This window comes from Morus notabilis, unplaced genomic scaffold (assembly GCF_000414095.1).
Source record: "Morus notabilis unplaced genomic scaffold, ASM41409v2 Scaffold913, whole genome shotgun sequence".
Taxonomy (NCBI): domain Eukaryota; kingdom Viridiplantae; phylum Streptophyta; class Magnoliopsida; order Rosales; family Moraceae; genus Morus; species Morus notabilis.
The window spans coordinates 85,530-96,625 of record NW_010356635.1 but is presented as its reverse complement, the minus strand read 5'-3'; the positions used below and the strand labels follow the sequence as shown (position 1 = coordinate 96,625).

The 11,096-nt window shown below is 35.5% G+C and overlaps 2 protein-coding genes across 2 annotated transcripts; both read left to right on the top strand.

Moving 5' to 3' along the window:
- The first annotated feature begins 986 nt into the window (after positions 1-986).
- Positions 987-2,099, top strand: LOC21387851 (protein DOG1-like 4). Its single transcript, XM_010088335.2, has 2 exons — positions 987-1,472; positions 1,618-2,099. Exons 1-2 carry the CDS (start codon positions 1,047-1,049, stop codon positions 1,888-1,890), a joined length of 699 nt encoding a protein of 232 aa, XP_010086637.1. The 5' UTR covers positions 987-1,046; the 3' UTR covers positions 1,891-2,099.
- A 4,074-nt stretch (positions 2,100-6,173) lies between these two features.
- On the top strand, positions 6,174-10,470 carry LOC21387850 (tubby-like F-box protein 7). Its single transcript, XM_010088334.2, has 4 exons — positions 6,174-6,794; positions 7,470-7,557; positions 8,540-8,669; positions 9,622-10,470. Exons 1-4 carry the CDS (start codon positions 6,450-6,452, stop codon positions 10,193-10,195), a joined length of 1,137 nt encoding a protein of 378 aa, XP_010086636.1. The 5' UTR covers positions 6,174-6,449; the 3' UTR covers positions 10,196-10,470.
- The last annotated feature ends 626 nt before the right edge of the window (positions 10,471-11,096 follow it).

The following is an 11,096-nucleotide window of genomic DNA, read 5'->3' as shown; positions in this document are numbered from 1 at the left end:
ATTACAAACAATAAATTGAGTTAAAAATTTAAAATGTCTTCTTACTTTCAGAGAGAAAATTTGAGATCTCCAACAAAAGTTCAAGCCTTCAAATAGGAATGGTAAAATTAAGAGCGATCTAAATATTAATATATATATATATATATACATATGTATATATTTAATACGAAACAAAATAGATAAAAAATAAAAGAAAACATTCTACTGAAGATTAATCCTTTAGGAGAGATCTTCTATTGGTCTAATAAATTGTTAAAAGTTTGGGATATTCATGGAAAGAGATGGATCAGAGAAAACTCTATCTCCCATAACTTTTATAAATTATGACGAATCTTATCGCCATTAATGGATTTGTTCAAGCGGTAGAGTTTGGATATCCATATCAATGTGGGTTTTTTTTTTTTTTTTTTGAGAAGCATATCAATATGGCGTTTTGGGTATTACTTATAATGGGTGAATCTGGCTAGCTACTGTCATGTTTATAAACCTGTATTCATAACAAAAATTTAATAAACCATTATGATAAATGAATTTTCCTTGAAATGAAAGGAAAAAAGAAAAAAGAAGTGTACGACAAACATTTATTTTTTTAATCTTTTAAAGGTATGTTTGGTTCGTTAATTTGAGTTCTTAATTTGAATTAAAATGTGATGTTTTGTAAGAATTTTTTATTATAATAAAAAAATTAGATATGACTGATTTTAAAAAATTTTTACTGCTATAAAATTTAAATTTTAAATTTAAATCAACGAAAATAAGATCATTATTTACGAGCTCAACAAAATGACTCGCTAATTGTCAAACGAAGAAAGAAACTCATGTCAAACCTGCACTGCATCTTACGCGCGTTTCACCGCCATTCCTACACGTAGCATCTTACGTTAATCAAAACCATGCAACTTAGAAAACAACTAAAAAAAAAAAAAAAAAAAAAAAAAAAAACACAAACAAACAAACAACCAAACATCACCAACAACTTTATTCACTTACAATTAAAACTCCACAATTCACACTGATATTTTATACTCTCTAATTCTCAACCCAAAATGAGCAGCGGCGGCGGCGGCGGCTTTTGCAACTTCTACGAGACGTGGTTGGAGCAGCTGCACCACCTGGTCCGGCAGCTGACGGCGGCGCCCCGGCCCCCAACGACGCCGGACCACCACTACGACCTTGACGTGCTAGTGGGCAAGGTTATGTCTCACTACGCCGAGTACTACCGGGTCAAGTCGGTGGCGGCGGAGCGCGACACCCTTTCCGTCTTCGCCGCCCCGTGGGCCTCCGCCCTCGAGCGCTCCCTCCACTGGATCGCTGGCTGGCGCCCCACCACCGTCTTCCACCTCGTGTACTCCGAATCGTCCATCCTCTTCGAGTCCCACATCATTGACATCCTCCGCGGCCTCCGCACTGGCGACCTCGGCGACCTCTCCCCCTCCCAGTTCCGCCGTGTCAGCGAACTTCAATGCGACACGGTATTTAATTAGTATTCGAACCCTATGACTCCAACAAGAGAGGCTGATAGTAAAATTTACACTACTATAAAAATTATTTATGTATTTGTTTTATGTAACATGAGAAAAGAAGGATCAAATTTTGTTTTTTTTCAATTTTTATTAGGTGAGAGAAGAGAATGCAATAACGGAAGAGTTTTCGGAGTGGCAAGACAGTGCAAGCGAGCTGGTGAATGCGCGTGCTGATCTGAAAGAGAAGATCGGACGGCTGGTGAGCGTTCTGAGAAAAGCTGACGATCTAAGGCTGAGAACCTTCCAGAGCGTGGTCGACCTCCTGACCCCACAACAGGCGGCGGAGTTCCTCATCGCCGCCGCCGAGTTGCAGTTTGGGGTACGCGGATGGGGAGTCAATCACGACCGTCTCCGTGGGAATCATTAACCGTCCTTTTGATTACCTTTTTTTTTTCCCTCTTTCCATTATGATCAGTTTATCTTTTTTGTCGAGTCTGAATATGGTTCGATTAGGTTTTTTTGGGTAACTTGACGGCGATGATTCGACTTGTAGTTGTGGTGGATTATAATTTGGAATGCTTGTATTGGACTCTAGTAGAGTGACGCCTATGTTAACCTTTTTTTTTTTTTCTTTTTTTTAGGAAGCTTTTGTTTTTGGGCTTTCAGTACATTTAGAACTTGGTTTAATAAATTAGTTTTTAAATTTTTAATTTTGACTATTATTTTTCTAAACTTGTTTAACTGTTGTAATTTACCTCTTTTGATAAATGATTCATCACTACGCACATGTGTCGAATTTAAGGCGTATTACTGGTATTTTGTCATTTTCTTTAAATGAAGGGAAAATTTTGGTTTTTTTTTTTTTTTCCTTCTTTTCTCAATGTATATACACAATCAGTGTAATCATTGAGGTCAGAAAGGATTTGGATGGAACATAAACATCAATATATCGTTCAAGGATAATCAAACTTGTTCATCCACAAACCAATAAAATAAATTAGATTCCGGAACTGAAAAAATAATAACCAATTGCAAAAAAGAATTACTATGACCAATAGGCCGGCATCACCCAACTGTCCAGATTTCACATACCCAAAAACCATAATATTACAAGAAACAGTGTCAAGCTTGGAACAAGAAGCATCGAACATGAACCCGCATCTGACGTACATACTAATCAAGCTTATGGCAATGAGAAGTGTTGGAACCCAGCACGGATGCCAATTCGATGGAGTGGATTTGTTGGCCGTGGGAGACGGCATGAGAGAGAGGAGCAAGAGTTCAACATCGAGATTAGAGCGAGCTCGTACTCTGATCTCGTAATTGGAGCGGTTTGGTTGGTCTCAGAGATTAGAAAAAACCTCAGAGATAGTTCGCTGAGTGGTTTTGAGCGAAATGGGAAATTCACTATAACAAAAAGGGTTATTAACGCTGACATTATTAGCGACGACATTTGTCATTGTTAATACTAAGTTATTTGCGACGATATGTCGTTGCAATAAAAGAAATATAATTTTTAAACGACGTGTCATCGCATTTATTATTTACGAGGATTGGTTGTCGCATACATGTAACTATTTGCGACGACATGTCGTCGCTAAATCCTGAAAGAATATTTACGACGGCATGTCGCCGCCAATATTTATTGGCACCAAATCTAATATGGCGTTAACATGTTTGGTGCTAGTTTGTTCATTAATTGCGACGACATGTCGTCGCTAATATTCAAGTTGACAGCTGGCAGTGACGTGACAAAAAAATGCGAAAAATGTGGCGGTTTCCCAAAAATAAGTTCCATAAAATTCTTCATTTTTTGCGACAATATTTGTGAATTGTCGTCGCAAATAATAGTTCTAAAAAATTCTTCCAACCACGACTATTTTTTGCGACGACACATGTCAATACTGTCAAATTACATTTAATAGGTAAATTTGTATATTTTTCTTTGACAACACAAAATTTTAACCTTTGAAATTACCAAATTGATTTTAGTGGTGGTGACCTTTATTTTTTTTATTGTTGCAAACGTATAAAATTAGATCACTCTATGGAGATTAATTTGGTAATTTCACCATTTAAAAAAAATTGAGTGTTGACTACAAAAAAGTATAAATTTACTTATTAAACGTAATTTGAGGGCATACATTTGCAGCAATAAAAAATTAACAGTTATTTTCTGAATAAATCTAAAATATAAGGTAGGAAGGGCAGAGCTTTTGGTTTTTTCGTATTGCCAGTAGAACAATAAAATTAGAAGGCGAGTGCCTAATCGAATTAATTGGGTCATATAGGAACAAGGTTCATGTCTACCGGTCTGTTAGGATGTCTTAGAACAAACTGAAATTGAACACGGATGCTTTTGTACGGTCAGGCTAGGGTAATTTTATTGGTGTGGGAGCGGTGATTAGAGACGCTTCAAGTGTGGTTTTGGCATGTCTTTCTAAACCGCTTGATGGCTCATTCTCTCCCAGCTTTATTGCTGCATGTCTTGCTCTGAGAGAAGGTCTTTCATTCGCTTACCAATGTGGCCTTCGTATCTCTCTTGCGGAAGTTGACGCCTCTTGTGTGATACAAGCTGTTGAAGTTAAGGGCTTGTTTAGTTCACTGATTCGAGTTGAGATGTGACTTTATGTAAGAGCTTTTTATTGTAGTAAAAAAAGTAGATGTGACTGTTTCTGAGAGATTTTTACTATAGCAAAACTCAAATTTTAAACTCGAATCGGTAAAATAAATGGGGCCTGAGTCTTCTCTTAGAGAGAAAAGCGTGTTTGTAACTGATATTTTTATTTTATTTTTTACGTTATCTTTTTTTTTTTTTTTAAGGACGTATTTGTATTGTTGAATTTTCTAGGGGGTTGTTCCAACTGTGACAACCGCTATTATCCTAGTAGATGTTTAGTTCATATATTTAAAATTATAATTTAGAATTATTCTCGATTTACGTATATTTTTTTATGAGAGAAAACATTGTACTGAGCCATGAACCATGATCCGAACCATGACACGAATCCACTAACCAAACGCACACCTAGTTCTTGAATAATATTCTCTCTTTTCGGAGGGAAAAAAAAGAATAGAGAACAAAAAAGCAAAGGTCGTGTTTAGAATTGATCCCGTTTTTGTTTTTTATTTTTTCGAGAAAGAAAAAATGAAAAAATTTCTAAAACGACGTTTGGAGCAATAAAGATAAAAAACAGAAATGAAAACGATTTTTTAGTTTAGTGTAAAATGAGAGAGAAATGAAAAATAACTTTTAGTCGTTTTTCATTTTTTGTTTTTGTTTTCTCATCTCTTGAACAGAGAGAGAGAGAAAGAGAGACATTAATGAGTTTTTGGAAGACTTGTGAGACGAGTGATAACGTTTATTTTGTTTTCAGGTGTGTCCACACACACAGTCTTGTTATAATACATGAATTGATGAGGAAGCCTTGTGATAGTCTAAGGAACAGGAGCGCTTGTATTGTTTGTGGTTGAAGACTAGAGTTATCCTCCTAATCGGATGTAAGGTATAAAACCTGAATTAAATTAATTAGGTTAATTTATTCATTGTAAATTAATATATTCTATAACGTTCACAAAAGTTTTATGAAATTTTTTGTTCGGAATCAATCCGTGTTTCCATACTTCCGCACCCAAATTTAATTCGGAAACCTACAAAGTTTATAGACATAATAGAGAAACTATTTATGAAATTTTAGTAGAAATAAATATAATTGTGAAAGTTATGATTAATCTCACAAATAGTCTCTGAGGTTTACCTTTAATCTCATTTTGGTCCCTAAGTTTTAAAACCATAGTTGGTCGTTGAGATTTTAATTTATTTCAATTTTAGTCGTTCCGTTATCTAGATGTTACATATTTGACGGAATCTGTATAAATTAAGATTCAAAATTGAAAATATTAAAAGTTTAGGGACTAAAATAATACAACAATTAAAAGTTAATTTCTATACATTTCTATAAATTTTAGATGTTTGCAATTTTTGTTCTTAATTTATGCAGATTCTATTAAATATTTAACACTTAACTAACATAATGATCGAATTAGAAACATAATAAAATCTTAAAGACTAAATATAGAATGCTTTAATAGTTATGAAGTAAAGTATAATTAAGTGCAAACCTTAAAGACTATTTATAAGATACCCTAAAAGTTATGATACAACAATAATTTGTAAACGATATGTATAAAACTTTTGTTGTCATTTTATAAATTTTTACAAAATGAAAATTTTTAAAAGTTATTTTACTAATAAATTTTTTTAAAAAAATCATTTTTACATAGAGTTCCTCGTGCGCATCTAAGTAGAGGGATATTTTCTTTTTGGTTGTGTTCGTTATTGTCCTCTAATATTTGAAGTTTTTTTTTCCTTCATTTTCCTTTCAAGGATATTTTGGTCATTTTAGTAGTCAAAAGTTATAACTAACATTTGTCTGTTATATATATTTCTCTAACATGAGGATATAATACACAATAAAAATGCGAGGTACAAAATAAATAGCTATTTTTTTCCTTACTGATGTATTTTTGACCAAATCTAGTAAGGTATATATGATAAAAGGACAAAGTCGTAGAAAATGGAAGTGTGAAAGCAAAGTTAAGGGCAGATCAGTAACTTCATAGATAGTACAAAGTACACTGGTCTTCTTGAGTAAATTCACTGTAAGCGCCGTAGATTATAGACTTATTGCTGACGACCGAGTCAAACATCGACTTGGCAGCACCACCCTCACCGGAACGCTAATCTCACAGCCCCGTCATTTTTCAAAAGCCAACGCTTTCTCCACGTCGTACTTTCTCCTCCCAATAATCCAATCGTTCACCCGTTCCCACTTACGCCTCACAGCTCCGTCAACTTACCACCATCACTTTTAATTTGACCCCTCTTGCCTTCTCCTTGTCCGAAAACAAAACTCCGAATTTCTCACTTCTTTCTCTCTCCTGTCTCTCTCATGGCAGCAGTGAAACCCTAGGGGACGAGCAGACATGTCTCTGCGCAGAGCCTTCCGGTCCCGGAAATTCTCCAAATCCTTCAGGGAGCTGAAGGCGGAAGAGGAAGATCAGGCGCGTGGCGGTCGCCGACTCGCCGACCACTTGGAGGACCGAGTCGGCAACTCGTCGTCGTCGTCGGCATCGTCATGGTCGGCCATGCTCCCGGAGCTCCTCGGCGAGATCATGCGGCGAGTGGAGGTGAGCGACGAGCGGTGGCCGAACCGCCGGAACGTCGTCGCTTGCGCGTGCGTCTGCAAGCGGTGGAGAGACGTCGCCAAGGAGATCGCCCGCTCTCCTTCCCGCACTGGCAGAATCACTTTCCCTTCTTGCCTCAAACAGGTTTCGTCGCTTTGGCAGTGCCAATTTTCATTTTCTAGCTTTACTTTCCCTTGCAATTTCGTGAATTTCGCACTATCCAGCTTTAGTTTCACTATTGGGATTTTGGATTGTGTTCAGGAGTTCGACTGTGATTGTTTAGGCGTAATTTACTAATTTTAGTGTGGAATGATAAATTTCTTTTATGTGCGATTATTTCGTGAATTCTGGGACACACTTTGATTTGATTATATTTTGGATGAGGGAAGAAAATTAAAATATAGATAATAATCTGATAAAAGGTTAAAAACAATTATTTATTTTTTCTTTTAATCCTTTCACGTTGCCCTTAAAGGCAGGGATATTTCAATTATCGATTTTCAAGTTATCTTGCAATATTCCTTTTCTAAATGAAAATTGTCCATTTCAGAAAAATAAAACAAAATTTTCAGATCAAACTGAAATGCAGATTTCAGTGTTATAACATGTTTGTAGATAGATGAACAAAATTTCACGTCCGCTTCTCAGAAACAATAGCGGAACCTTTATTGAGATGAACAGTGAAATGTGATTTGTCATTTTTTGCAGTGTGCACTGTATAAAACGGAAAGAACATTTATCTTTTAGATTGCATTCTACTTTCTAAGTCATTAGCTCTTGTAGTTCTTGTTATTGATTAATTTTTTGTGCTTAGTACAGCCAGGGCCGCGCGATTTACCTCATCAGTGCCTCATAAAAAGGAATAAGAAGACTTCCACGTTTTACCTATATTTGGCCCTTACCCCATGTGAGTAAATGTTGATTCTTGATAGATTCAAACTTGTAGAACAAGAAGAGAAAATTGTGATAGATTCAAAGTTTTAAAACATGGAAACTGACTTTCTCTATCTTGTTAGAAAAGTAAAACATAAAACATGAAAACGAGTTCTGGGTTGACTTACTCTTATTCTTGTTCATACCTTTGCTCTTCTTTTTTTTTTTTTTTTTTTTTTTTTTTTTTTTTTTTTTGTGGGTACTTATTTTTAAAAGATTTTCTCAAACTCTTTAGTTATTTTGACTAGGTCTAAAAGTGGAAATTCATACTTTTTATATGAGAAGCTAAATCTTTTTCTTTGGTCTTGCATAGCTTTTTGACTCGTATGTATTCCCCAAAAGTCATTCTAGTTTGAAGCTGTTTTTTGACATCAAATTTGACTTCAGAGGCGTAAGTTACTCAAGACCTATATATGGATGAAGACAAGTTGCACAAATATGCTTCTTTGATTCTTCATGATAAGTTTTAAGAACATATGACATCTTATCTTAAAGTTTGCTTATCTACTTAATTTAGCAAGTTCCATACAACTGGGATCATTGATTATTAGTATTTACAACTAACAGAGTGTAAATTTTAGTACTTTGAAAAATGTTATAAACCATTATATATTAGAGCTATATTATGATTTACCATCTAACATTAAGAAGTAACAATTGGCCATATCTGCTGATATGAAATGTCTCAAAGGGATCGGCAAATTTGCAATTTGTAAAAGGACTTTTGTCTTTTTTCTTTTAATGAAAATTCTTCAGTAAATGAAATCTTTGTGAATATACGTAGGCATATAAAGTTGCAGTAGTATTTGTTTTTCCTTTTCCTTTTTTTTGTTTTTGTTTTTCTTTTTAAGAAAATTCCCTGTTGGTTGTCGTTAGTTGTTGACATCTTGCATGATGCAAGTGTAGTTGAATTTCTTGCCGATTAAAGCTTTGTTTTTTTCGATGTCCTTGCGCAGCATTCACAGATAAGGGAAAGTTTCTCTTAGCTGCACGGAGGTATAGGCATGGGGCTCATGCCGAGTATATAATATCGCTTGACGCTGATGACCTATCACAAGGCAGTAATGCTTACGTTGGAAAGTTGAGGTATGACATTCTTATTAAGTGAAGATAAGGTGAGATCTTAGGCAATGACAAATGTGGTACCTTGTATTGACTTAAAATTAGTTTGCACTGAGGTTGAGGCCTGAAATCTTGCTGGCTAATAAAGCACCTTACCGAGGTCGAGACCTGATATCTTGCGGGCTAATAAAGCACCTTATACTTATTGTGTCCGACCTTTGATATACACCTGGGGCCATTTGTGCATTGATCCTCTACAAAGCAATATCAAAATTATCTGGTGCATAAACAACTTACATCAGATTTTTTCTGCATATTATTCAGTCAGTCAATAGACTTGAACAACGAAGAGAAGTGCGAACATCATTGACCCAGGTGGAAATTCAAGATAATAAGTGTCTTCCTTTGCGGAGACCTCATGTTTATGAGCCATGAGTTGAAACCTAAGAGGTTAATAATTGCCTTGCCCCACAGTCCAAGATGCATGTTACTTTTATAGCAAAGAGTCATGAATTTTTGAAGTAAGGTTCAGTTAATTGAAACTGGTCTCTCGTTGAAAAGCGAAGCGCCTAACATTATGTAGAAATTTGTTCTTTGAACAAGGAATATGATGTTTAGTAGGGCAGATAGGTCACATTCTTGGATTTTTACGATGTTAATGTCCACACAATGTCACTAATAACGTGTTAGAAAGTGAGTTTATTTTCCCCGTACTTGGCGCCTCTGCTTTTCATCAGCAGATCGTAAAGTTTCCTTTAAATTGTGAAATTCAGTTCAATAGTTTTGTTATAATGTTCTTATTTCTGTCTGGAGTTTGTACAGGCTTACTTTATTCTTTATGTTGGTTGAATAACTTTTTACAGTGAGAAAAGCATAAACTTGTTTTGTCAGCTATGAACTGTTCTATTAATCCTTTATTTCTTTTGTAAATGTGCCCCTCATCTTATTTTCTCTTATTAATTTCAAAACTTTGCAGCTCGGACTTTCTTGGCACCAATTTTACAATCTATGATAGCAAGCCACCACACAATGGTGCAAAGCCATCAAGCAGTAGATCTAGCCGTCGTTTTGCAAGCAAACAAATAAGCCCCCAAGTTCCAGCAGGCAACTTTGAGGTTGGGCATGTCTCTTACAAGTTCAACCTCTTGAAATCAAGAGGTCCGAGAAGGATGGTTTGCTCGTTGAATTGCCCATGGTCTGGCGAGTCGTCTGTTGACAAAGCTCTAGACAACTCGAAGATGAAGCAATCTGAATCTTCTGCTTCTGGCACAGTTTTGAAAAACAAAGCCCCAAGGTGGCATGAAAATTTGCAATGTTGGTGTCTGAATTTCCATGGTCGGGTTACGGTTGCGTCGGTGAAAAACTTTCAACTGGTTGCAACAATGGACCAAAGCCAACCGGGAGGAAAAGGAGATGAGGAATTAGTTCTACTCCAGTTTGGGAAAGTTGGGGATGATACTTTTACCATGGATTATAGACGGCCCTTATCAGCATTCCAAGCATTTGCCATCTGCCTTACCAGCTTCGGCACAAAACTGGCGTGTGAGTAATTATATTTTATTTTGTATGTTAATTTAAGACCGTTAACTGTGGAGTTCGCCATAAGTTCTCCACAAGGTTGTTTAATTACCTAAGCTTTGATTGGGGGAGCTTATCGTGTACATGTTATTGTATGATTATGGCATGTCATATTGTATTAAAATTATTAATAACAAAGCACGATTTTTTTTTTCTTTTTTAGATTCTACATGTAAATTTGAAAATAATTACGTAAGACGTTGATTTGAGGACTGAGCTTAAAGTTAATTTGCTGAATTTTAGTCGATGATTCTTTCTACGTTTTCTTATTTCTGTTTTCTCCTCTTCAGTCTCTGAGACTAGGATATATTGTAGTTAGACATGGCCCCTAATAAAGGAAAGCGCGTTCTGGATGAAAAGTTGCTTTCAGAGCAATCGATCAGATCTCCACGCAAATCATTTATTTAAAGGAAAAAAAAAAAAAAAGATATCCAGGCAAATCCTCCACACGGTTTAAGAGGTCGAATTCTTGCTGCAGAATTCTTATCCAAGATCTATGCAAGTCAAAGAATTGAATTTAAAATAATAAGGGCTCGTTTAGTTCGCTGATTTGAGTTTTTAATTCGAGTTAAGATGTGATGTTATGTGAGAGCTTTTTATTGTAACAAAAAAGTTAGATGTGACTGTTTCTGAGAGTTTTTTACTGTAGTAAAACTCGAATTCTAAACTCGAATCGGCGAAGTGAACGGGGCCTAAATTAGTTTTATTTTAAGATTCATTTAATTCGCTGATTTAAGTTTTTAATTCGAGTTGCAATGTGATTTTATGTTAGAGTTTTTATTATAGTAAAAAAGTTAGATGTGACTATTTCTGATGATTTGTAGTAAAACTCAAATTGTAAATAGAAATCGGTGAAATGAACGGAGTTTTAAA